The sequence below is a fragment of the Condylura cristata genome, unplaced genomic scaffold (assembly GCF_000260355.1).
Source record: "Condylura cristata isolate star-nosed mole 26May11 unplaced genomic scaffold, ConCri1.0 scaffold00008, whole genome shotgun sequence".
Classification (NCBI taxonomy): Eukaryota; Metazoa; Chordata; class Mammalia; order Eulipotyphla; family Talpidae; genus Condylura; species Condylura cristata.
In genome coordinates, this window is record NW_004567109.1 from 16,123,300 (window position 1) to 16,150,124 (window position 26,825).

The window sequence follows — 26,825 nt, forward strand, 5'->3', positions numbered from 1 at the left end:
GCCATCCCTCTTCCCCCCCTTTAGAGCATCAAAGTCCAACATAAAAAAGAGCTGCTGGCTGGGGGAGGGGCCCCTTGGCTGCCTCACATTTGTGTTCCTCTCCTGAAATTGTCCAGCTCACAGAGAGGCCCATTCAGACAATCTTGTTCGGAGCTTTTATTTGAATTCCTGACAGTGACAGAAATGAGCAGTGACTTGACTGAAATGCCTTATGGAGAAGGACCCACCCACTGAAGAGAGCCAGGCTGTGCCCCCACCCCACTTCTGAGGTTAACAGCACACAGCTGCTTTTGCCTGGCAGGACCAAGGCAGGTTACAGGAGTCTCGAGGGGCAAGCCCTGCCCCCCAGCGCCAAACCTCAGGGTTGGCAGGCACCGGGGGAAGCTGCCAAGCACTTGGTAGACCACTGGGCTCTGTCTTCCTTTCCTTTCCAAACCCCACAGTTTCCTGTTGGGGAGAAGCTGTAATTGGCTGAGCAGGGGCACCAGAGGCACAGCCGCAGGGGTAATGGTAGGATAACTTGGGAACCAGCATTTTTCCAATTAGAAGGACTGTGGTATAAACTTTTTCTAAGAATTACATCGAAACCAGATTTCTCAGGTCAGCTGCCAGGGGAGGAAGGCAGAGCTGGACTCCCTGTTGCTGTGCCGCCCTCGTCACTACCCGGAAGGTCAGCCTCTCCTGCAGCCAGGCGGGCCGGTTCTGGACTCGGGAGGCTGAGCTGCCCCTTACTGAGTTCTGCACCCAACAGAATCCCAGAATTCTGCTTCAGTGTCCTGGGAGATGGGTCAAGGGTGATGGATGGAGCAAACTGAGGACACAGCAGACAACGCAGGATGATGGGAGAGGGAGGAAGCTGCCATTTGGTTAGCTAATGTTGCCCCCTTTCAGTGATTTACAGGAGATGTGCCCCAGCTTGGTCATGAAGTTGGTTTGTTTCCACTGGGCGATGCACTCCTCAGAAATTTTAAAGTCGGCCTGGAGAGGGTTGAAAAAACAAAACAAAAGTGATTAGAAAACACAAGCTTTGGTAGTAGGACTCGTGTAAGTGGAGTCGAGTTTTCCAAGAGCAGTTTGTCCAGAGCTTACACGGTCCTATCTTTTGACTCAGGTTAAGTTCACTTAGGAATTTAGTTTAAGAAAATCATCAAGGAGTATAAAGAACTGAGCACCGTGGCATTCTAATAGTGAAATACTGAGAATCACCTAATGTCTCGTAAGGTTTTGGTTAAATGATGGTAATTCTGATGTCTGCTCAATATTTAAGAAGATGGAAATCTGTCAGTGTAAAATTAAAGTCCAGAGGAGACAATCACCAAGGTTATTTTTTAGTATTTAAAGGCACAAGACTATGGATTATTTTCTTCATTTATTTTATAAATTTCTATGAAAAAAACTATTTTGTAGCCAAAAAGAAAATGAAAAGCTAGCCTGGAGAGCCAGGAGCCATGTGCAGGAGGAAGGGGCCCTCTGCATCTCTTCAGAAACACTGAGGAAATAAAGCACTGACTAGGAAAATCTCACACGTGGGGTTAGTTCCACCAGAACAGGGCATTTCTGCTATTTGACTGAGGTAGCCCAAGACCGAGGACAGTGCTGAGAGAGAGGGCGCTCAGTGTGGGCTGAGTGGGTGACTGCAGGAGCTCGGGGACCACAGAGGCCGCTGCACTGGTGAAGGAGTCAATGCCCAGAGTGCGCTACGGTTGAGGTGGGCAGGGAGGACCCTCGGGGTTTTGATCTTGGCTCCATCCCATCTGGTGGCCCTCTGAGCCTGGGCAGGTACATCCGATTATCTCTTGTCACATACAGAAGATTGAAAGCGGAAATATCTGAAGGGCCTGGGGCAGTGTCTCCACTCTACTGTGAGTGCTCAGTCCATGTGAGGGCCCCCACCCTCCTCAGCTACCTCATTCAGAAAGGCTTGGAGTGAAGGAAGAGAGGGGCTGGGGTGCAGGAAGGCCCACCTGGGAAAAGAATTTAGTAGCAGAGCACTTGGAACACAGCCCAGATAGCATAGGTAAGTGGGGGACAATCAGCTTTTTACCTGCAACTTCTCGAAGACTTTCTTCTTGGGCTTGAGTTCTTCGTCGGGCTGGCCCTTCTCGTAGCCCTTCACAAACACCCGCTCACCAGCAGCAGAGCCTGCAGGAGGGTCCAGTGGCTCGACCTTGCGGCTTGCCCCTTCTCTGCACAAGAGATAAAGGGGGAAGCTGTGAACTGTCTCTGGCTGCTGTGGAGACTAAAGCAATCACACCTTTATGTAGGGGTCTGGATGGAATTTAAGGTACCCTCAATGCCAGAGCCCCAGAAGGATCTGTCCTTACTGCAGCACTACAGCTCCGATGCCGCCAGGACTGAGTTAACGAGCGCAAACCTGAGTTCGCACGTCGGGAGATACCGAATCTGGACTTTCAGGTGAGGCAGAAGGATGCAACAGAGAGAGCAAGGCCTTCATAGCCGGCCAGAGCGATGTCAATCCTGGCTCTGCGCCTCACTACCACTGAGACTTGGGCATGTAACAATTGCTTTGCACCTTCAATTTGTTTTAATAAAATTCGCTGGAGGCAAGGTGCTTCACTTGTACCATAGATGCCTCGTACATCATGTTTTGGACAGTCCGGTTTCCATGCGGTGGGGGCCTCCCCAGTGCTCCCCGACGCTCACTCACACAGAGGCGCACAGAAGCATGCCTTGAGACTCGATGCCTCTCATCTTCTGGGGCTTCAGGTTGCACAGCACCACCACCAGCCTGCCCTGCAGTTCCTCCTCAGGGACAAACTGCACCAGGCCGCTCACCACAGTCCGTGGCTCAGCTTCCCCCACGTCAATCTTCTCCACATACAGACTGTCTGCATCTGGGTGCTGCCGGCAAGAAATGTCAGTCGAGAATATCATACTGGAAAGGGGCTTCCCTCCCTACAGAGGCCCCCAAAAGCCCTAGAGCTAACTCTCCCTGGGTCCCAGACGAGGAGGAGACTAGGCCTTGAGGGTACACTCTGTTCTCAACCAAGAGACAGGATTTGAGTAAAACAAGCATAATGGCTTGGTAAGAGATGGAAGGAACCTAACAGGTCAAGCAGCCTGGACTGTAGGGCCCTGGATGGCCACCATTAGGACCACATGCCACACAGATTCAGACCTCGGCACTCTGCACAATGGTGGTGGGCAGTGGGGGGCGTGCGTGGCCTTGCTGCAAACTGAAATGAGTGCACTGGCAGCCATTTCCAGGGAGCTTTTGGTGGCTGGGGATGTACACTGAAAAGCAATCAAGACTGGGAGGGAAAGCAGCCCAGAGCCATGGTCCCAAGGTCACTGGTAGCATAACTTTCAGCCTCTGGGGAAAGGAAGTTCTATTCCTTCATCTTTTTCTGCGGGAATGGGGAATTAGTGACTGATTTAAGATAAGGCCCACAGCTGGACCAGACAAGTTGGGGGGAACCAGGCGAGTCCATCAGACTGGATTTAATGGATCAGTGCATTCCCTCTGACTAACACAGGCCCCATCCTGCCTTCCGGGTCGTTTTGGCTGCATTAGGGTTCAGGGCAGCAAAGGGAAAGGCCGGGAGCCCAGGATCCTTTGCTGGGTTCTGACCTGCAACTTGACCTCAGGGGTGTCACTTCCCTCACAGGCCAGGTTTCCTCCAGATGGAAACGAACACACCTGACCCCTGTCTGCCTGTCTGGGCTGTGGTGAGTACCTTTTCCACGCTAATGATTTTCCCCACGCGGATATCCAGCCGGGACGGGATGACTTCCTCGGGTTCTGAATTCTTGGCAGGGCCTTTAGCAGCTGGCTCTGGGAATGAAAAGAATCCCCGGGGTCAGAACTCCCTTCCTTCCCCAAGACAGGTCGGTTGCTGATTCTCCCAAACGAGGACACTGAGATTAGCAGGATTTCATGCAGAGTCCCCAATCTACTCCAAAGTGTTACATCTTTTTTTTAAAACAGGGTCAGCAGCCTTTGAGTAGTGACAGGCCAGATTTTCATCTGGGCTCTCCTTCGGGCGGTAGGGTCCAGGGGAGCTAGGGGACAACAGTGGTAGCTTTGCGCCTTTGGGTGTTTTCGTTCCTGCTCCATACCCATCTATTGCTGGCATTTTTCTGGGAGGCTTATACACAGGCTCTCTGTTAATGTCTCGCATCAAGCATAAGTTGGTGGCCAACTCAGGGCCAGTCGGAAATACATGGAAGGGGCTGGGCAAATCTGAACATGACCTTCCCAAGGGGCTACGGAGGCAGTGCGGCCCCCTCGTGCTCTGACTACATCAGTCTCCTTGGCTGAGAGGTACAATTAGTGAACAGACTTGAGGGTCAGGATGCATGTTTCTCTTAACAATGTTGGTGTGTAGAGGAAGTCGCAATTCAACCAGATCAAAAGCCAGATGACCCGATGCAAGAGGAACTGGGGGATGACATTCACACTCCAGACCGCCTGGTTCTTGGATCCTCAGACCTGTTTCTGAGGCTCAGCAGAGGCTCTTTCTCCTGATTCTGCCCCCACCACCCCGCCCCCTACTGGCCTCCCCTTCCCAAGCCTGCTTACTCTGCTTCGAGGGGTCAGGGTAGGCAGCGCTGGCTAGTTTCTTCAATGCAGGGGTATTGAACTTCTCCCGGATGGGGTCCAGCAACTTGTTCAGGGCGATGTCAACAGAGTTCTTCAGGTCTCCGGGGTGCACCACCTGCAAAGCGTGAAGGGCCTGGTGAGGGACGGAGAGCACTAGAGGGGACACGGGGCTCCGAATCTACTCAGAATGATGTGCTTATGGGGTTCAAGGTTTGCTCCTGTTTCTCAGCTGTGTCTTACTAGATGCTCAGAATAGCCCTGTGAGGCAGAGGAGGGGAGACTGGCTCAGGAAGGTCATCTAACATGTCTGGGATTCAGGTCTTAAACCCTGAATCCTACACTAACTTAAAGGTTACTAGCAGTAGAGTTTTACAGCCAAATTTTCCTAGTCCCTCCACTTATGCTTGAAGTAGGGTGTAAGCCAGGTGCCACCACAGGGAGAAAAACAACACATGGGCAGCCCTGAGGGTAAGAGCAAGGCTGAAGCCTGGCTGGTTGTGGGGCCCCCAGCTAAGTGGGCACTTAAACCTTGAAGTTTCTGGCTCTTCACTTAAAAATCAAACACCTGTATCTCAGGGTCCGAATGAGGATTAGCTCACACGTGGGTGGGAAGGGTGAGCAGTGCTAGCACACAGCAGTTCAGTCACTCAGGTCTCCTTGACCTGGCCGGCCGATGTCTACCCCGTCTCACCTTGTAGCACTGGTCAGACTAAACCACCTGTGACTCCTCCTATGCCATGCCGTGTTGCCTTATCACATTCAGTTTCTTCCCTCATAGATTTCCTCATGAACTTCTAATTCTCAAGAGAAATAGTATTCTGATGGGCCCTCCACAAAGCTTTCCAGACAGTTTTTACTTCCTCCTATGTTACTTCTGGATCACACATAGATCCTAATACAGCCAAGATATTTGTTTATACGTCTGCCACTCCTACTGGACCATGAGCTTCACAAGGATTTAATCATGGTAATGCCAGCCCCAAGCACAGTGGCTAACATATACACCACTGCTTAAGTCTTTTGTTAAACTGTTGAAATAAACAGTATCCCCTATTCTGTCCTTTACTATGGTTATGTCTTTTCTGGAACCTTGATTTTGCACCTGCCCTTGGTGTGCTTTGGCCTTTTATTCCAGTTAAGTCCTTTGAAGGGTAGTTAGGATAAGTAGTTTAAGGGTGGGTGACAGGGTCACACACCCAGCTGCACCCAAGCTCCAGGGGAAGGATCGTGTCTTACATTTCCTTTGTGTTCCTTAGTTCTGAACATGTGTGCCTCATTGTATAGCTTTGTGCCATCTGCCCTGCTAGTCTGTGAGCCGCCTGAATCCTCATCTGGGTCACTAACAAAATCTAAAGGCTCTGGAGCATCAAGATAGCCCTGTGAGCGGGTAGCTGGAAACCTAGCTAGGACAAGATGGGAGGCTGGTCAGGTGACTTCAGTGGGGATTACTCCTCCTCTGGCCTTACCTCATCAGCAAAGTCCTTTTCCAGGTCTAAGTAAGCTGTGTAGGTTTTGTTTCCACCCCATTTCTCATCTCGAAGGATGACAAACTCTGTAAGAAATGTCCACACAACAAACTCAATAATGGCAGGTCAGCATTCGTAGGCCCCAAAGTATGGTAATCTGTAGTTTCTGCTCTAACTCTTAAGCCATAGCAAGTGACATTTCATTGTTTGTTTTAAGGGTGAGTGACAGGGTCACTAAGCTCAGGGAAAGGATCATATCTTACACCCTTTCTCCATATTCCCAGTTCACAGAAGCCTTTTCCTTTACGTCCTCTTTCCGGTCAAGGAGATTAATCTTGAATAGTTGTGTTCCTCAAGTTCGGAACATGTTTGCCCCCACCACATTTCTACCACCCCTGCCCACATCACCATTCTACTTGGAACCTAACCTGGTAGCATGTGGACAACTAAACGCTAAGCCAATCCCAGCCACACTTTACACAGGCGCAGTCACAGCAGAGAGTCAAGGAAGGCAGCCCCTGGAGGAAGGCTGGGACACATCAGCAGTGTGATCACAGTAGCTTTGCTTTTTTAATCTGGCCCCTGAGAAGAAAACAGAGAGCGTCTTACCAGATTTGAGGGGAAACAGGACATGCTTGATGAAGGACAGAACCCCGTTGTTCTCTACATTCCCTGGTTCACAGAAGGCCTTCTTCAGTTTTTTCTTTACATCCTCTTTCCGGTCGAGGAGATCAATCTTGGACTCCTAGTAGTTGAGAGCAGAAAAGAGGAGGCCCCCTTGTGGTTGAAAAGAGGATATGCCCAACCCATTACAAAAGAAGGATAAATCAAAGTGAAGAACCACTCACAATTTTGTTACCCAACCAAAAAGCTGTTTTTCCCTGTGTTCTGCCTAGGCTTCAGGTCTATTCTGTGTGTTTTTACAAGTATTTCTGAGTGCCTACCTAGTCTTTAAGAAAATTTTTATTCTGTACTATATTCCCAATTATTAGTGAAACATCATCAACAATTCTAAACCATTAGGTTATGTTCTGATTTTTACAAATCATAAAATATATAATTTTTTTTACAAATTATAAAATATATACATATTTGCAGATTTTTCTGCATTCTGTATCTATCTTTACCAGTTTCCTTAAGCTACCAAAAACTGCTAGGCCCAAATTTTTCTCTGAAGTTGATGTACTAATTGATATTGCCAGTGGCAATGTGTGTGAAGATGCCTGTTTCACAGAAATCACCGTGAGGTATTATGTTATCTGAGTAATATTTCCATTTCAAGGATAACAGGTGTTTTTGTTTTTTTGTTTGTTTTAGTAAGCAAATTCAAGCTTATTTGAGTTTAGTGGTTACCAAATTCTGGTCCATACATGACTGTATGTGAATCACTTGAAAAATAAGAATTTGGGAGTTCCACACAAGCCCAGTGAATCAAAATCTCTTAAGGTTGGCCCAGGCATTTGTATTTTTAAAAAGCTTTTCCAGTGATTCTGATGACAAGTTTGGAAACTGCTGCCAGCACTGGATCCAGGGTTAAGATATGCTGAGTATCATCAAATAGGATACAGTGATGTCATTCCTGTCAGAGAAATAATTCTCTCAGAGTATTTTAATGGAGGGGAAAAAGGAACAAGTTTCTTGCTTTAAAAATAACAGTAATGGTTTACATGCAATATGTTTATATTTACTGGTCTTTGATGAGAACAAGATTAAGTCAGACTAGCTAGAACTAGATGAGAGCCCAACATGACATCAATCGGAAGCTCCTAAAATTTGAAAGAAAGTATAGATTCCTGAGTTGTTTCCTGGAGCCACTGAATCAGAACCTCTAAGAACAAGGTTTAATCCACTCAATTTTTAATTTTTCCTTTAATTGCTAGATGATTCTGAAGATCAGAACTGTTTGGGAACCAAGAACTCAACATTTTGCATATTGGGTTCACTAACTCCTCTACCATGTGCTTTTAGTGATAGGAAAAAAAGTGCTAGGGAACTGTAATGTTAAAAGATACCCTGTTTATATCAGCTATATCAAACTTCACCCTAAGTCAAGATGTTAATAGCTGAATGTTACCACAGCTGAATTTCATCACAATTCTGAGAGGGAAGAAATCACTTCTTTTTGTACTTTTTACCATTAACAGTCTGATCAGAGTCTATCAGGTCTGCTACTGGGCTCTTCAGTACTCAAGACCTCTGGAATTAGCTGAGTGACATAATATTCCTTGTAACTCAAATATTTGAGAATTCTAGTGAGTCAGATTAGTTTTTTTTTTTGAGTTCTCAATACCCCCATCTCTTGTTGATTTCTCAACTCAAGTCAAAGCTGTCAATCTACCTCTTCTGAAGAGCTCATTTTGCTGCCAGTCAATCCCGGAACCATAGGATTCATCAGATGGACGCGTTTTGAGTAGCCAAGTGCAGGGAGGTACTAGGGGGTCAGGAAGAAACACACAAGAGCAGAGATGAACATATAACTTTTCAATGGTAATTATACAATGAAGGTGTTCTTCTCCTACTGCTTTTATGCTTGAATTACAGTATGAGGCTACTGGATTTACACTCCAGCAACAAACAACTATAAAAGATGGACGTATAGAACATGACTACAGGCATTAGGTAGCAATTAGTAAAGGGCTAAAAATCTTTTTTTTTTTAAAGATTCATTTATTTATGCTTACGACTGGGATACAGGCCAGAGGTAAGGGGCAGTGAGAGGATTCACCAGAGACAGAGTGGGGAGTAGACTAGGCAGACTGATGAAGTACACTCCTGAGGGGAGCAGCGGGCAGGACAGGAGAGGTCTGCCGTGCCATGTGGGTCACACCCTTGAGCCTGGATCAAACTCATGCTGTAGTGGCTGTGGGTTAGCGTCATAGTGCTGTGCCTTAATCCACTGCACCACCCAAGGGCTAAAAATATTGAGAGGAGGGAAGCAAAGGAGACTCTATAACCTAGTTCTCTCCTGGAAGGATCAATTTCTCCAAAAAAATTAAGGAAAAAGATACTGCTATTCTCTAATAGTAGTCTTGACTAGAAGAGACACAAATTGGAGCTGAGGACTGCCACAGGTTAGGATTTAGGGAGATTACTTAAGAGAAGGAAGCCCCCTCAACAATCCAAGTAAAAATTCTCCACTGATTTCTTGACTATCACACAGCCATGCAAGCACCCAGAGAGACTCTAGGGAGCTGAGCTTCCTGATAGGGAGTCTCGGGGAGACGGGGGACATAGGCAGAGATATAAGATGCTGGAGAGCACTGGGGAGACAGAGGTAGAAGTTTAGGTCCAAAGAAAGGAGAAAGGGGAGCCCTCCCTGGTGGTGCAGCAGATTGGAGCCTGCACTTCAAAGCTAAGCCAAGCCGTGGCCACTCCAGTGCGAGTTCAACCCCCACCCTGGAGCTGACCCACATGGTGCAGCAGATGTCTCCTGTCTTGCCCACTGCTCCCCTCAGCAGTGTACTTCAGTAGATCTACCTGTTCTGCTCCCCGCTGTGTCTCTGGTGAATTCTCTCACTCCCCACACATCTGGCCTATACCCTGTTCTTGTACGCACAAATAAATCTTAAAAAAAAAAAAAAAAAGTAATAAGAGACAATTTTTCAAATTTGATGCAAACATTAACTCAGACTCAAGAAGTTCAGCAAAATCCAATCAGGTTGATAAATAACACGATAGCTAAAAACATCACTGTCAAATTGTTGAAAATCAGAGACAAAAACAAACAAACAACCCTAGCAGTAGCCAGAGAAAAGATAAAGTTGCAACAGCACATTACTATGAGACTCACACTGAAAATACAAACACTACGGGGGTGACTTTAGGCAAAGGAAAATGAGCCCAGGTGGACACATAGAACTGACTGAGGGAAGGAACCAAAACATCAGGAAGGGTTAGACGGGAAGGTAGACATGAAAACTGCTGTAAAAAAAAACCTCTTCAGGACTTACAAATATATGTAAAAGTGAAATATCTAGCAACAACAATACAAAGGGCAGAAAAGAATTAGATGGAGGAAAATTGCTATAGGGCTCTTGCATTGTTGAGAAGTGGTAAAAATATTTAATGTAGACTGTAATAAATTACAAAGACAGACACAATCTCAAGGGCACGGATAATTAACATTTCTTTAGATAGTTTAAATGGCGTTGTGGATCACATATGGTCTTTATAACTCATTCATCATTGTGTAGAGTCCTTAAAACATAATAAAAGCCATTCTTACAGCTTGTGAGTCAAACAAAAACAAGACATGGACCATATGTTTACTACGAAGAAAAGGTTCAACTAAAAAGTTAACGAGACATAAAATGGGATATGAAGAAATATCTAACAAAGATATGACCTTGTGTTTCTTCAATGTATATTCAAAACCATCAAAAATATTACATAATATAGCATTGTGAGGATTTATAATGCTTTTAACCAATCCCCTGTCACTGGATATAAACTTACTTTCAGACTTTTATTTTATTTATTTTTTATTTTTTTTTAAAGATTTATTTGTTCATACAGAACTGGGGTACAGGCCAGAGGCTCAGGGGTGGCGAGAGGCTTCACCAGAGACAAAGTGGGGAGCAGAACAGGCAGATGGATGAAGTACACTGCTGAGGGGAGCAGCGGGCGAGTCAGGAGAGGTCTGCCACGCCATGTGGTCACCTCTGGGCAGTTGGGAATCGAACTCATGAAGTGGCTTTAGCTTCTCAGTGCTGTGCTTTAACCCGCTGCACCTCCAGACTTTTATTTTAAATTGTTAATGTAATGTTCATTTAAAAAAAAATTTATTTATGCATACAAGAGCTGGGGTGCTGGCCTGAGGTGCAGGGGGTGAGAGGATTCATGGGAGACAGAGCAGGGAGCAGAACAGGCAGATCTATTAAAATACACTGCTGAGGGGAAGCAGCAGGTTTAAGACAGGAGAAGTCTGATGTGCCATGTGGGTCAGCTCCCTTCAAGGGGATGGGACTCATGCTGCAGTAGCATGATAGTGCTGAGACTTTAACCCTTGTGCCACCAGGTCCCCATAATGTGAAATTCTTATAGACAGGTAAGAAAATCAAAGTGACTCCATCTCAGGCCCGTTGACGCACCATGAGTGAAAGGTCAATGTTTCTTTCATTTGTCTGTGCTTGTGATCTACACACAACTCTATAACAAAAACGGGCATGGTATCTGGGGTCCTGAGCCTTCCAGAAGAGTGATCCAGCTATTAGGCCGGGTATAGGGAGACCCCTGTTAGGGTGGGCAGTGTGAATTTTGTTCATCCCAAAGCCCTGTTCCACCCACTCTAGTGCCCCAGACCTCTGTTCTTAAGTGGCCACTAACAAACTTTAAGGGTGATTTATGGACATGTCCACTTGATTCTTTGGCCTCAAATAACCTTCTCAATTAAGAAGAGCTTATTGGTTCCCTTAGCAGCATAACATAATTCAAGTTGCATTTAAAATGATTCCCTGGGCCCCCCCCGGTCGTGCAACGGGTTAAGTGCAGCATTATAAAAGTAGCTACAGTCGCTTTAGCATGAGTTCGATCCCTGCCAGGGAGCTGACCCACATGGTGTGGCAGACCTCTCCTGACTCACCCACTGCTCCCCTCAGCAGTGTACTTTGTCAGTCTGCCTGTTTTGCTCCTACTCTGTCTCTGGTGAATCCTCTCACCCCCCACACTTCTGGCCTGTACCCCAGTTCTTGTATGCAAAAATAAATAAATCTTTTAAAATAAATTAAAAAAAATATTTCCTTAGGACAAATCTGTATACTTATTAGCGCAAAGGGTAAACACATTTTAGGGTTGTCCAATCACCCTCCAGGAAATGATATGCTCATCAGTGTGTTTTCTCCACCCCATGCCAACATTAAGTTTTGAGAAGCTTTCCAAAATACCCACCACTGGGGAGGGAAATGCACTGGACTGTGGTGATGGCACATGGGTGATTTGGTGATGGGAAGCCCAAGGGGATTACAAATGAGATGGAAAAATGCACAAAATGATGTAAAAATAAACTATTATATTATTAAAAAAAAAAACCTAAAAAAAAAATACCCACCACTCCTCAGTAGCCCTTTTCAGCTTACTCAAGTTCTTTCCAGAAAAGGGGAAGATTTATAGGTTTCTGCTGCTTTCCTCCTTCAAACCCTGCTAAGCCTCATGATAGAGGTGAGTATTTTACACCAAATCTGGAGCAACACAGGGCCATTACTCTCCAAAAGAACAATATTCCAACCGCTGTCTCTCCTACAAACTCAGCTATGAGCAAAGAAGCAAACCTAGAGGTCTGGGTGGCAGCAAGAGGTTTTGAGTCAGACAGATTGGAGCACTAATTCTTGCTCCATCACTAACTTGATTCTAGACCATTTTCTTACCTTAGGATTCTTATCAAAATAAGGAGAATAACCTACCTGATAATATGGTTATGACTGGTGGCCCTGACACAATTCAGTGCCAGCAAAAAAAAAAAGATAGGAAAGAAAACACTAACCTTCTCTGCAAAGGTGAAAATCTTTCTCTGATCAACACCTCCAAACTGGGCATCTACTTTCAAATACTCTTCATCCAAGGCCTGTGGGAAGAAACACATGGACATAAATGACACAAGCTATGCAACGTCTATCATCTGACAGATTCCGGGTAGATCGGGAAAAGCTCTGAAAAACCGGACTTTCCACTGTTAGCTTATGTTATGACCTCCCTTTTTTGTATAATCGTAATATCAAAATATTCTGAGCAACTTTCAGCTTACAATTGGATTGCCTAGGCCGCACAAGGCCTGCCTGCCTTGACAAGCAAGCACTACACCACGGTGAAAAAATTCCCCTGAAGTCAAGTGACTTGACTACTGACTGATAAAAGCAAAAGGGCTGTTTTTGCAAAGTCTCTCTCACTGCCGGATGGAGGATAACCCAAATCTTATCATTCTATTATCTCACCTAGCCTTCTATTCAGCTTCTAAAGAATTACTCAAACTTCCTATTGTTTGGCCTTTAGATGTGGAAATTCATCCAGGTTGCCTGTTTTTAAACTAGCAAGTTTTCCACCTGCTATACCTTAAAGGAATCCACAAAAGTCTGGCTAGTTTTTCAGGATTTTACTATGTAGTCTTCAGATAAGGAAATCCACCTATGTCTCCTATTCAGAGAGTTGATTAGCAAGGAATTTCCTCTTCTGTCTCCCAGGATGATTCAGGCAGAAAAACAAAAACCCATTAAATAGTAGATAAGGTTTAAGGGACTTCTATCTTAGTTGATCTCCACTATAGTAATATTAGTCATAAACTTTGTGCACCCATGTACCTGTTTTTAACTTTGATTGATTTTGGAATGTTATATCTCAGCTAAAGGGCAATAAGACCCTAAACTGTTCCTAGAAAAAAAAAAAATGATTGTAATCTCTCAGCCTAGTTCCTGTGCTGATGTCATCCCACTGCTTGCTCCTAAGGTATAAAATAAACCTCTGCTGAAGGCAGAGCAGGAAGACTTGCACCCAACTCTGACTCCCGTGTCTTCCTCGCCCCCCTTTCCCCTTTTTTCTCCCTTTCCCCCTTTTTTTAGGAATCTCCACTCGCCGATGCCTTCCCACCTTAAGGTCCTGCCTGTCTTGCCTCCAGACACCTCAATAGTTGGAGCTGGTCTCCAACACGTAAACTCTATTGCATTCCTTGTAGATGGGTCTGAAAAATCAGAAACTTTTGAAAGCCACTGGGCTTTTCAGAAGGTAGAGTCAGGGGGCATATTCATCTCATTCAGTCTCCCTGTCTGGCCTCAAGAGCTGCCTAACTCTTGCACTGAGGACCTGCAAAGAACAATACTCTGTGCAGACATCAGGCATTAAAAAAAAAAAAAAAGTTTCTGCCCTCAGAAAGCTCATGGTTCAGTGGGAAAGGGAGGGAAGGAAACAAAGCTCCATCAGAGGTACCCACTGAGAGCGGCAGACTTTGACAAGTGTCAAGGAAATGGCATCAAGACTAAGTGCTGTGAGAGCTTAGGGAATAAGGCAAGACTGGGCCAGAAACAGTTTCTGTCGCCTAACGGGCGCCAGAAATCAGTGCTAGCCCTGCGCATACAGAGACGAATCAGGCCCAGGCACTGCCCCCAAGAAGCCAACTCACTCCCAGCTGAGAAAGAGGCAGACAAACGGACAATTTCCATCCAGTGCTCCAAGGGTCATCCAGATGTCCGCTCAAGGAACAATGCGAACACAGAGAAAGAAACAGGTGTTTCTAGCTGGTGAGACAGGGGGTGGTGGAGGCTTTCTAGAATCAGACTGTGGATTTGGTTTGGTTTTGAAGAGTATGTAGATATTTTTCATCATACAGAGGCAAACAGAATGTGAGATGGCACAGAGGTGTGAGGTGTTTGGGGAAATGATGAGAGATCAGTCTGTAACAGCAGAGCTGTGAGGGTGCAGGAAGTGGGTCATGAAAAGGTTAGAAAGGTGGAGATAAGGACCCGGCTGTTGCACCAGGTGGCTAGCATCATCCTGGACAGTGAATGGCTTTAAGGAGGGAGAAGTGTGACCTGAAGTGGAGAAAGAACTCATGAGGAAGAGGGCAGGGCACAGAAAGGAGGCGTGTGAGTTGCAGACCAAGAACAGTTAGACGGCCGCTGCCCAAGAGCCCAAGTGAGGGACTGTGATGAGCCACGTCACTGGGGGTGTAAAAAAGAAGGAACTTAAGAAACTTAAGAGGAAGAGAAAGGTGAGCAAGCAGGAAGAATTTAGAATAGCACTGTCCAGGAGGACTTTTTGTGAGGAAAATGTCCTGTATTTCTGCTGTCCACTAAGGTAGCCAGAAGCCACATGTGGCTGTGAGGACACATTTTTTTATTTGAATCACTTTTTAGTAGCTACATGGCTATAACTAGAAGCCACCATGCTGGACATGCAGATCTAGAAGGTCTTTGGACAGATCACTTGGCGGTAACAAGGGAAAATGTGATTTTCTTACATCAAACATTTAAAAATACGCGAAGAAAAAGGGAAGTCTATGTACATTTTCATCCTGTCTCCCTGAGTAACCAGTATGGACAGCTTGGTTTGCATTTTTCCACCTTCTGTTTACTTCAGAATAGGATGATATACCTAAAACTTATTTTTATACTTCACTTTGAAATTAATTTTCTTTAATTAAGAGAGTATGAGTCACAAAAAGAGGACGTGTGAGGTAAGTAATGTCATAAAGGAGAGATAGGTAGGGAAGGGCTTAAAACTGAAGTAGTCATCGAATGTTCCAGGAAACTGGCGAGGAGGAGAGGGAGACAGGAAAGAATGCCTACAGAGTGGTGAAGGAACAGCGAGGAACATCCGTCTAAGTGGTGTTGAGAAAGGTTTGTGACTGATAGTAAAAACAGGGCAGAAGAGATGACTGGGTATTGGTACCTCCCGACCCCCCAGTACCTGCAGTCCAGGGTACAGTAGACCACTCAGCAAGGGGTGCTCCACCTGCTTGACCACTTCGGCTCCAGCTTTCTTGGCATCATGCTGTGTGACCACAGAGGACAGTCTGTACACATCTAGTGTGTATTCTCTGAAGAGAAACAAGGCAGAACGGTTGTAAGACTGGGCCAGGCCTCAGTTTAATCCCAAAGTGCATGAATTCACTCTCCCACTCTTAAGACATTCAAAGTGGGCACTGCCTAACGGCTTCTAGAATGTAAGCAGTCTGTTCTTTATTAAAGATGGCTTTAATTAACCTTTTTCTTCTTCTGGAATCCCTCTGTAATAAACATTAGGATTTCTCATGTATACGTATCTTTCATGTCTCTTTTAACTAAAAAAATGTCAGGAATAATGACAAATATAAAGAACAGTACACCTATTACTCAGTTTAAGATTTGTTTACTTTTTTTTTAAAGATTATTTATTTATTTATGCATACGAGAACAGGGGTGTAGGCCAGAGGTGTGGGGATGGGAGAAAATTCACCAGAGACAGAGTGGGGAGCAGAGTAGGCCAATCTACTGAAATACACTGCTGAGGGGAGTAGCAGGTGTCATTGGAGAGGTCTGCCATGCCATGTGGCTCAGCTCCCTGGTCAGGGATCAAGCACAGGCCATCCTGCTGAGACTTAATTCTAGGTCACCAGGAGACCTTATCATTCAGTTTAGGAAAAGTAACTACTTCTGGAGATGCTGGGCACTCCTCCATAATCCTACCTCCCTGACATCTATCCTGAAATGTTCTTTTTTCCTGTGCTATGTTTATATCTTTAAAAAGTGTTTTGTAAATATTCTTATGTGTATCTTGGTATACACTTGCAAGTTTCTTTACTTATGCTTTGTAGTAGAAGTTCTGGATCACAGATTTGCATCTTGATCCACATGGCAAGGCAGACCTCCCCTGACCTGCCCACTGCTCCCTTCAGCTGTGTATTTTGTCGATCTGCCTGTTCTGCTCCCCACTCTGTGTCTGATGAATCCTCTCATGGCTCCTGGACTCCTGGCCTGTACCCCAGTCCTATATGCATAAACAAATAAATCTTAAAAGAAAAAACAGTTAAAAGTTAGGATACAACATTCTATCTAAGCTGACATTGCAAATAAGAATAAAGCTGAGAAAAAATAAGCCATTGAGGTAAGAAACCAGTGCCCTATTTTTCTTTCACATTTTTTTAATCATTATTTACTGAGGTCAGAAGAAAAAAAGGAGAGACGTAACTGCTTGTCATCACTTCCCTACATGTTGTGAGCTCTGCAAGATCAGGGACTTGCTTATATCTTCAACAAACAAGACAGTACATAGATATTGACTGGTCAATACATTTTTGATGGGTGCATTAAAAGAACAAAGGGGATACATTTTTTTTTGTGGCTCTTCATAGGCTCTTCTAATCCAAATTTAAAGAGTGTCAAAACTGTACAGGTCAGTAGTGAACTAGAAGAATGAGAGCCACAGGAGGGTGGATGATCAAGCACTTACTTGCTGAGCTGGTAGTCAGTGCCTTTAACGAATCTGAGCTTATCCAAGGGCACACCAATGCTCTCTAACATTGCCTTGATCACATTCTCATAGTAGTTGGTTCGGAGTTCTAGAAGTTCCCATGGGGCTTTCATGTTATCCAGATATGCGTGAAGGTCCGCAAAGAGAATTGTTACCTGGACACGAGATAAGGTAATTCACCAAGATGTTGAATTTATCCAAGTACTTCCAAACCCCCTCCTGCCACCCTGTGCCCACGCCCCAACTTGTTAAGTCTCTCTTTTGACTGTTCCCCAAGGACAGTTGCTTTGTTTATGTCATCATTCTTACCTCACAGCCTGCTTTCAGGAAATCTGCAATCTTAGACATAGGCACAAAGTAAGCCACATGAGGCTTGCCTGTGGTAGCTGTTCCCCAGTAAACTTTAAGTTCCCGCTCCTTCAGTATCTCCTTCAGCTTCTCTTCCCCCAGGACCTCCTGTTGTGGAAGCAGAAGAGCTGGTTTAATGTCGGTGCCCCACCTTGCTCATCCTTTGCCCTGTGACAAGGAAAACAAAGGCATGTGTCACCGAGACGCCAGGCTCGGAGCAAGCAGGGAGGTACGGCCATGCGCTCAGGGCTGAGCAAAAGCCCATCCAAGTAGGTGCTGTTGCTAGTCCGCTGCAGGGACACATTCGGGGATTGGGACATGTCCCTAACTGCAACTTTAATCCCCAATTACCTCTATTTCCTGTGCCTTCATTCTGTCTCCATTCCTTACCTCCCATTCTAGCAATGGTTTGAATTCCACACAGCATCACTCTTTTAAGATCACAGGTGACCTTGTGTTGCTAAGTTACACGACTGATTTTTAGTTCTGAAGCTCTATCTGTCCTCTTTTGGTCTCTGTTTTACTAGTTTTCTTCCTAATTCTCTGGCTTCTGGGTCTCATATATCTTGGCAGCTGTTCTTATCACTAAGTATTAGTAGTCCTTATGACCTTCTCTCTTCTTTTTTTATTCTACATTCTCTCTGATCCCCTTCAGCTGCCCTATAAGTGCATATAAACTAGAAACTCACAAATCTGCTGACCCATAAATAGAACTATGTACTTATCAGTCGAGTTAATTCACACTCAATGTGCTCAAAATTAAATTCCTGTTCTTGCTTTCCTATCTGATTCCCCATTTTTTTTTTTTTTTCACTTAGGGCTTTACTCCAAATCTGTAGATGGTACTATCATTTACTAAGTTGCAAAAGTTACCCCAAACAGCTCTTCTACTTCTCTCCATTTCTACACCCTAGTTTAGGCCACCATCAAATCACATCAGGGTTACTATAACAGCATAACAGATCTTCTCTCTGAATCATATCTACTCTTGCTCTCTCCAGTGTTCTAAAAGATAACCAGAAAGAGTTCAAGCCCCAAATTTGATGCTGCTAATAAAATAGTTTAATGTTTCTTCAGGTGTGGTTGGGGAGCTGTTGGAAGTCATACTAGAGAAAAAGTGTTTTGCCGGTTTGACGATGATTTATACACAGGACTTGTTAAAAACCTGTGTAACAAGTTGTTTGGATGCTGACCCTGCATCCTGGGAGTCCCTGGCAAGCCCTCATCATCCAAGGAAAAGTCAAATGACTTACCCTTTAAAACCTGGGTGAATCAACAGCACTAGCTTTGTGCATTCTTTGTCCTCAACCAGCATTATTTTATGGAGAGAGGTAGGAAAACAAAGGACCTGGCTAAAGGGAAGCACGCAAAAACTTTTGGTTAAGATTGCGAGTGGAATTAACCCAAATGTCTTTATCCACTGTTGAGTGGCTATACCACAAAGAAAATGTGTGTTAGTTATATAATGGAGTGTTATTTGGCCATATAAAAAGCTTAATTTCTGACAGGTGCAACAACATGGATGAACCTGAAAACATGTTAAATGAAAGAAGTCAAACACAAGACTATATGTTAAAATTCCATTTATATGAAATGTTCAGAAGAGGGAAAACCAAAAAGACAAAGTAGGTTAGTAGTTCCCTGGGGGGTTGGGAGGGAAGGGAGAAATGGCCCTGATTCCTAATGGGTATAGGTTTATTTTGGGGGTAATGAAATGTTCTGGAGTTAGATAGTGGTGATAGTTGCCAGCCACAACTAGAATAAAAACCACTGAATTGTACACTTTAAAGGGGTGAATTTTATGGTATGTGAGTTCTATCTTTAAAAAGGGATCAAAAAGAGCTGTGCTCTGTTCACAAACAAACACGGCCTGCAAGGCACCCGTGACCTGGGCCCTCCTAACAAACTCCTCCTCAACAAACAAACAAAATGGGGTTATTTCAAACTGTGATCTGGAAAGACCTTCCTGCGGTGAGCACAGTCAGAGTCCTCAAGAAGACAAGACAGGAAAGCGCGACATACATATTCGTGAAGCGTGTGATCCGTACTTTGCTCACTCTATTCCTGCCAAATTAATCTTCTCTCTGAAACTATGCCTTTCTCCTAGGTTCCTTCTACCTGAAATGCTTTCCCTTCCATTCTTTCTCTGGTTAACCCATTCGCCCGCTATCCTGGAACACAGCAGAGTCGTTTGTAGAGTGAAGAGGGGTTCCGCACTGTTGGGGCGCAGATTGGAGATCGCTTCCTGCGCCTGCTGTGACACTCCCCCAGCGCTCTCCCCGATTCCTCTCAAAGTTCAACGTGCAGTACCTTCCGGCACTCGCTTCAAATGTAAACCAACTGTGACTGCATTATGGGTCATCTTCAACTTCTGCGCCCCTCTACACAAATTCTGGGGGTGCAAGGCTCTGACGCGCCTAGCACCCGGCCAGGCACCTGGCAGGGGAGTGGGTTAGGAGTCTGCGATTCAAAGCCTGGCACAACACAAGGTAACGAGTGATTTCTGTGGGCACTGTGATTTCTGTGGTACACAGACAACGGCTGCTTGGATGACTGACTGACTGACTGACTGACCGACTGACCGGCAGTGAGCACTGCAGTCTCTCTCGGAACTGCCTCGACCCCACACGGGACGCCCGCCGTAGTGGGGCTCAGGATCACCAGACCTCAGGCCCCCGGCCCCCGATCGCGCATTTCTAACCTCGAGGCTACCCTGACCTGCAGGTTCCGGGTGATAAGGTGCAGCTTCTCTTCAGGGCTCGGGACGTCCCCCATGGCTCGGTGGGTCTCTCACGCGCTCACCCCGGCAGCCGCACCTCTTCCTAGCTCGCCGTCGCCGCGTGCCGTGAACTGTCACGCGGGCCCGGTTAGGTTGCATCAGCTGAGCTCGTCGTTCGCCTAGCTCGGCCTGGACCCTTCTCAGCCAAACAGTAGCCGGGAAAGTCCGGAGCAGTAGAGAGTCGCACTGGTCGATGAGACAGGAGGGCGGAGCTGGTGGGCGGGGTAAGCGGGGCGGTGGGCGGGGTTGTGGTGCGTACGCGAGGCACCACCCTCTGAGGGGCAGGGCAGTTTCCTGCCAATCACTGCTTGTTTGCCCTGCCCCTCCCCCCCCCCGGTGCCTCTTCCTCAGGGTGGGGGGAGGTCGGGGAGGGGGCGATAAAATGGCGCAGGGGGCGGAGTGAAGCACAGTCGTTCGCCCAGGCTTCGGGCCGGCTTCCGGAGGTGAAGAGCGGGAGGGACGTGGGGGTCGCCGTTGCTCGGCTGGGAGCGGGTGGGGGCGCCTGTTGCTTCTCTAGGGGTCCGCGCACACCGTCCGCCCAGTCGAGAGGCCCTCACCCTGCTGGGAGAAGGGCTGGTTCTGGTGCCTGAGGTGATGGCGGCCGGCGGGGGGGAGTGTCTCTGCCCCCAGTTACACGTCGGGGGGAGAGGCGAGAGGTGCCCCTCACCCAGCTGAGGAAAAGGGAGACTGTCTAGTCAGTCACCTGAGAGGAGAACGACTTGGCGTCTCCTGCCTGGGGCTTGGGCGTGAAGTGTAGGCGGGTGGGGATGCCCTGCCCTGCCTACCCCACGCGGGGGTGTCGCCAGAGACCGCGGCGGAGGGCCAGAGTCCGACCCACCCCTTCGGGGAACCGGGCCCGCCTGAGGTGCGGGCGTGGGCGTCCCACCGCTGGAAGAGGGGTGCACCGCCCTGAGCTGTTGGGGTGGCTTTGCCCCTCTGGGGGAGGGGCGGCTGCCAGCCCGCGCTTCTGCCGCCTTCCGCCGGGTGGCGGGAATTCTCGGGCTTTTCGGGGCCGGAGGTGGGAACTGCGAAGGCCCTGGCCCGGGGCGATGCCGCGGCCTTCGCTGTTCCGACGCTGAGGGGGGGAGGCCGGGCGGTGTCCTGGGGGGCTGGGCCCAGGCCCCCTTCCGCAGCCCCTCTAGGGCTGGAGGCACCCCCACTTCCCCCCGGGGCAGGAGCAAAACAGGGGCACCGCAGGGTAGCCGCGGGGGAGGGCGTACAAGTGCTGGATTCCTCACGACTGCCCCTGCCTAATCTCCACTTTTCTTGTGAGGTGCCAAACTTGACTTAATCTAAATAATTTTTAAAAAATTTTATCCGAAAGAGAAAAAACCTGTTGCTGCGGCTTAGTAATATTTGGTTTCCATGCCCGTATGGGAGAGTGCTGGCACCCCTAACCAGTGAAATGTTACCTAAAGCAGAGATTCCAAGCCCTGGGTTATTTTTCTGCTGACAAGTGTTTCCTGCTACTTCAAAGGATGTAGTAGAATTCTTCCGAATAATCCCACTTTGTTTAAATCTTATGCCCATTTTATGGTGTGAAGAAGCCTGCTGAATGCCTTTTGTGCAGTGCGCCCACAGGTTCTGGAGTGGGAAGGTTGGGAATTCCTGTCCATTGAAAAGAATCCTTGTTGGTGGTCATACCTGTCAGATGGATTCAGTAATGGCCTGGGTTTTGGAGCCCCCAGATGGATGTGCGGTTGCGTCTGGTGTTGCATTTTGAGTGGCCTGAATAAAGTAAGACTTCCTGCTCTAAGGCAATCGGTTTTTTAGGTATGATAAAAATAGAAAGGGAACCGGTTTCTGAGGTTGCAACTAGGAGGTTAGAGAACAGAGCGAGGGGGTGGTAAACTGAAGTGTGAAGAAGGGGGTGGACAGGTGAGAGAGACATGGAGGGACAGAATAGGGTCACAGAAGGGGTGGGGGGAGCAGGGGAATTAGAGGTTTGGGAGATGGGGAAAATATTCTTTCCTTAAAAATAAAGAGGTCCTCATATAATAATTATAAAAATAAAGGTAATTTATAAAAATAATAGAAGCGGTGGAGGTTACAAAGCAAGTGGCAAGAAAGGCAGGTGATGGTACAATGGCAGACATAGAAATACTAAGATTGTCTTGTGAACTTAAGAACTTCAATTTTTATCTAAGATTGCATCCCCAACTCCCCTTGCAGATTCACTAAGCAGCCTTCATTAGTGTTGGGTTTTAGGTTGAGCACGCTTTCATAAACACTGCTTTATTTGATCATCATAACCTGTGTTGGACTTTAATGGTGACTAACTACCCCCATATTTTCAGAGGAGTATTCTCATCTGCATTGAGGTTTAGACTTAAAGTGAATTGCTCTTTGGGTTTTAGTGCCTTTATACAAGACGCTTCATTTGAGACCATTAATTTGCAGAATTTGCCTGGTATTTCAGAGAGCCATACTGCCTGGTCTTTATTTAAGGGCAGTATGATTGAATGTTAAACTAGAAGAAAATAAAACATTTTGGATAATTTCTTAACAAGGACTAAGGGCAGTTCCCTACCATTACTATGCTGCTTTTAAGGTTCTGCAGGGGTGATGATGGTAGAGTGAAATAAGTATTACACCTTGGTGGTAATCATGATCTTGGAAGGCTTCTTGTCTTGTGCCAAAGAAGATTAAGGACAGGACAAGGAAACTCAGGAAATTAAACTTAGAAAGTTTAATGGCTAGGAAAGCTCCCTGTGACAGGGAAGGGGGACCAACTGGCTTACCATCGAAGTGCTCATGTTCAGGGTGCTTTATATGAATATTTAGGGAGGTAGCTTACTAGAGTTCCTTTATCTATTGAATACAGGCGTGGGGAAGTGCTTGTTAAAGATTAACATGCAGATAGAAGGCGGGACCACCATCCTACCCTCTTACCCTCTTATTGGGCATTATATGCTGTCTCTTGATAGAGGCTCAGGGCAGGTAATTTTCCACTCTCAGTGGGGCCTCTACCCTGTCTGCCTAATGAGAATCTGTCTCATAACCTCCATTATTTAGCTTTTGTGCCTGTAGAGTGCTAAGTGCTTTATATTCATGATGTCATTTAATTCTTGCAACAACCCCACCAGATCTCATTTTTATAAGGGAGGGCATTTGAAACATGTAATAATATCTTTCTCACTGACTCCTTAATTAAAGTATTATTAAGCTTAAAAAGTTATATCCACCACCCAGCTTTATCTTATGTTATCATATTTGATATGTTAATTTTTTTTTTAAAAGAAACAGAAGCATCACAGATAGAAATGAAGCTGCTCATAACCCCTTTCCCATTCCTCTCCCTACCACCAGATGTAACCACTATCCTGCCTTTGGTATTTCTTATTTTTATGCATGTTTTCATAATTTAATGACATGTGTATCCCTACTCAGTTTGTGGCATTGTTTTCTTTGACAAGTAAATTGCAACAAAAAATAGGTTGGAAAGCTACAGATTCAAATATTCACAAGATATATCAGCCAGTTATAATGTATGGATCTTATATCTATATATATATATTTTAATTTTAAATATTACACAATTGGAACTTTGAACTACATGTTTTATAGTTATTTTTATTTACAGATGAGATGATGTGGTTTCCTTAAAAATAATCTAGTAAAGGAGGGGGAACTGGGTGGGGCAAGATTAGCCATGGGTTGATAGTTATTGGGGCTGTATGAGAGGTATGTGAGGATTCAATATATTTTGTATATGTTTAAAAGTATAATAGAACTTTTTAAATGAGGAAATTGTGAGAATGATTTGTGGATGTTAAAAACGATGTGCTTATGGTATTTTGCATGCTTTTGCTACCAAACCTGTTGGAACATTTTACGAGAGAAACTCAGAAGAAACAGCTTTGTGCCTCTAGATCTTGTGTGGCATAGGAATTGATGCTTGCAATGGTTGTAAAAAATACTGGTTCTATCGGTATACAGGAAAGCTTGTAAAGTAATGCTTTTCTCGCAGTGAGGTTTGAGCACAGTCTGGTATTTCCATTTGGGAAGTCACAAAAAGCCAGTGCTTAAATTGTATAGTAAGGTAGCTTAACTTGTTTTTGCCAAAACTTTCTTCAGTATCTACATCATCATAGTATGCTACAGTGTACTAAATGTAGAAAGCACTGCCATTTGATGACTGACCCTGGGCAAGTCTGAACCAAAGGTAGTCTAAAAAGAAAAAACAATGCCTTTGGAATTAGACCTGGGTTTAAATCCTTGTTCTAGTATTATTGGTTCTAGTGCTGTTACTAGTGCCTCCCATCTTAGTTTTGAACTCATTTGGTCAAGCAAATACTTGGACTAGATCTTTGGAAGGAGTCAGAGGTGGGAGTAGTGGCTCAGAAAGGTTTCTAAGAAGTGTAGCTGCTTAACCCCAGTGTCTGTGATACTTGTGCTTGATTACCGAAGATCTTAAGAAAAAAAATGTCCAAAAGTAGACTCTTTATTGTTGCCTAAAGAAATAACTTAACTCTAGAAAATAATCTAGTCACTGGCAGAGAAATTTCCTCTTCACAGAGACACTGATTCATTGCCTGGAACTCTTACAATATTTAAGGTTTTGATTAAAAAGTCATAGCAATTTTAAGTTTAAATAACAAAGTTTAGTTCCTTTGATATAAGGTTTATTAAAGTTATAGAGGTATGTTGATCAGTTAAAAGTATGTATCTCACAGTGACTGGTGTAGATTAGGTACTTAATATTTCTGTTCTTTCTGTGACATCTCATTTTTAAGTTGATTAAGTTTAACAAGGTCCCTTTTGTTTCTTTATATTCTCCAGTTTATTGAGATATAAATAAATATGACTTTGTATTTTAGTTGTACAACATAACAATTTCATAGCTATATCTATCTATCTATCTATATCTATCTATCTATCTATCTATCTATCTATCTATCTATCTATCTATCTATCTATCTATCTATCTATAAAACTTATGCATACAGAACTGGGGTACAGACCAGAGGTGCAGGGTCCGTGAGAGGATCCACCAGAGACAGAGTGGAGAGCAGAACAGGCAGAAGTACACTGTTGAAGGAAGCAACGGGCAGGCCAGGAGAGGTCTGCTGCACCATGTGGGTCACCTCCAAGGCTGGGGATCGAACTTGCACTGAAGTGGCTGTGGCTAGCTTGCAGTGCTGCATCCTAACCTGTTGTGCCACAAGGGAGGGCGGTGATGAGAGCTTTTAAGATCTACTGAGCATCTTTCAAACATAAAATACTGTAGTCCCAATGCTTATATATTACATAGGTACCTTCTAATCTAAAATAACATATTCCCTTCTAACTCCCTATTTTATATTTTCTCATATTGGTACTTAACTTTCAGTGTTGTCTCCCTAGCGAGATTATGTATTCCTTAAGGGTGGATATCATGTGTTTATTTCTTAGAAATCATATAGAGACTGTTTTCTGTTTTCTGTTTCCTATCTGTTTTCTGAAACAATGAATGAGTAAAGCTAAAATTCAAGGTGTGGAATAGAGGAAAGTGGCTTGGGGAAAAAATTGCAGTTAAAAGATTTTCTGAATTGTTGGAATGTAGTGTTTAAACATTTTTTATAGCTTCTCAGATGTTATATGATATATGCAATATGAGTTTTCTGTCCTTTTTCTCACCCAGAAAGTAATTATAGATTATCTATCACTAAGTTGTTTTAAATATTAGCTGTTTTAATTATACATGTAATAGATAATATTCATATGAAAAATAAATTGATACTACAGTGTCCTCTTGATCTCTCTCCATCTCTTTGCAGTATAACAGCCATTAGTGTTGTGTGGCCTTTGCATTTATATGTGTTGAAAATGAGATTTGTACACATGGTCATGATTAGCTTGTAGATCTTGTTGGGGTCTTAGACATCACCTATTCTTTCTTCTCCACCCCCATTTTAGAAGTAAGGAGGAAAGTCCAAATGGTTAAATGGCTTGTGCAAATATATTACAGCTGGTTAGTGACAACCAGGACTACAAACGAGGTCTTTGGACTCAACCAGTATTCATCCTACTAGAGCAAATGATATTCTTAAGAAAGTACAAATTGTTGGGAGGAACAAAATTAGTTCCTCAGTTGCATAATTTTCCTCTAAAGGTTTTTCTTTGATGTTCTTGACTCAAAATCCAACTTTCTGGTATTTAAAATAAAATCAAGATGAAAATTAATAGATGGAACACCTTAAAACATAATACAGTTGACTTTGTAATTAGCACAGTTGAAAGTGATGAGAAGATCCTCTAATTTTCTCTGTGCCTGCAGGAAGGTGGGAGTCAATCATTTTGACAAGTCTCCTGAAAGGAACAGCTAGCTGGAGCTGAAACCTTTTCCCGTTTGGTCTCGTGGCAAAGGCAGAGATCACGCCAGCAGCTCCACACAGTATGAAAGCTATTTCTTTATCTTGTTTTTTTTTTTTTTTTTAAAGTAACACAGACCTCTATGTCCATTTTTTAGAAAGTGTAAGCTAGGAAAATCCAAATACTTTACAAAATATATTTACTTTGTATGTTGTTGATGTTATTTCATGATTGTATGTACAGATACACTTTGTGTTTTGAAGTAAGTTTAAAGTATTCTTTAAACTTGTAGTTAATATGAAAGTACCATGATTTTACTCAACAGTTCTGGTAATGAATATTTAGGTTTCCTCAAATACTTGGCTATTTTGAATAATGCTGTTTTGAACATCCTTGTAAATATATCCATGTCCATTTGTATAGTAGGTAATTCAGCAGGATA

At 44.7% G+C, this 26,825-nt stretch overlaps 2 protein-coding genes across 4 annotated transcripts in view; one reads left to right on the forward strand and one right to left on the reverse strand.

Moving 5' to 3' along the window:
- Positions 1–120: 120 nt before the first annotated feature.
- Positions 121–20,532, reverse strand: YARS (tyrosyl-tRNA synthetase). The gene is made up of 13 exons (XM_004678756.2): positions 20,029–20,532; positions 17,272–17,418; positions 16,942–17,117; positions 15,421–15,550; positions 12,509–12,589; positions 8,369–8,461; positions 6,640–6,775; positions 6,031–6,116; positions 4,544–4,679; positions 3,699–3,796; positions 2,669–2,862; positions 2,045–2,186; positions 121–978 (listed from the first exon to the last, which is right to left on the reverse strand). The coding sequence occupies exons 1-13, from the start codon at positions 20,083–20,085 to the stop codon at positions 868–870; spliced, it is 1,587 nt and encodes a 528-aa protein (XP_004678813.2). The 5' UTR covers positions 20,086–20,532; the 3' UTR covers positions 121–867.
- Positions 20,458–26,825, forward strand: part of S100PBP (S100P binding protein) — a 30,232-nt gene continuing 23,864 nt past the window's right edge. For all 3 annotated transcript variants that reach the window (XM_012722240.1, XM_004679422.2, XM_012722241.1), the window contains exons 1-2: positions 20,458–20,532; positions 26,349–26,465. The gene's annotated coding sequence lies outside the window, so the exon portion shown is untranslated. The remainder of the gene's footprint in view (positions 20,533–26,348; positions 26,466–26,825) is intronic.

Bases quoted from the DNA above. Each gene is read 5' to 3' on its own strand.
- YARS (XM_004678756.2), bottom strand. From the start codon at position 20,085: ATGGGGGACGTCCCGAGCCCTGAAGAGAAGCTGCACCTTATCACCCGG. The intron at 15,551-16,941 runs GTAAGTGCTTGA...GTTTCTCTTCAG, and splicing joins ACTGACTACCAGCTCAGCAA to AGAATACACACTAGATGTGT. The intron at 2,863-3,698 runs GTACTCACCACA...TCTTGCCGGCAG, and splicing joins AAATCATTAGCGTGGAAAAG to CACCCAGATGCAGACAGTCT.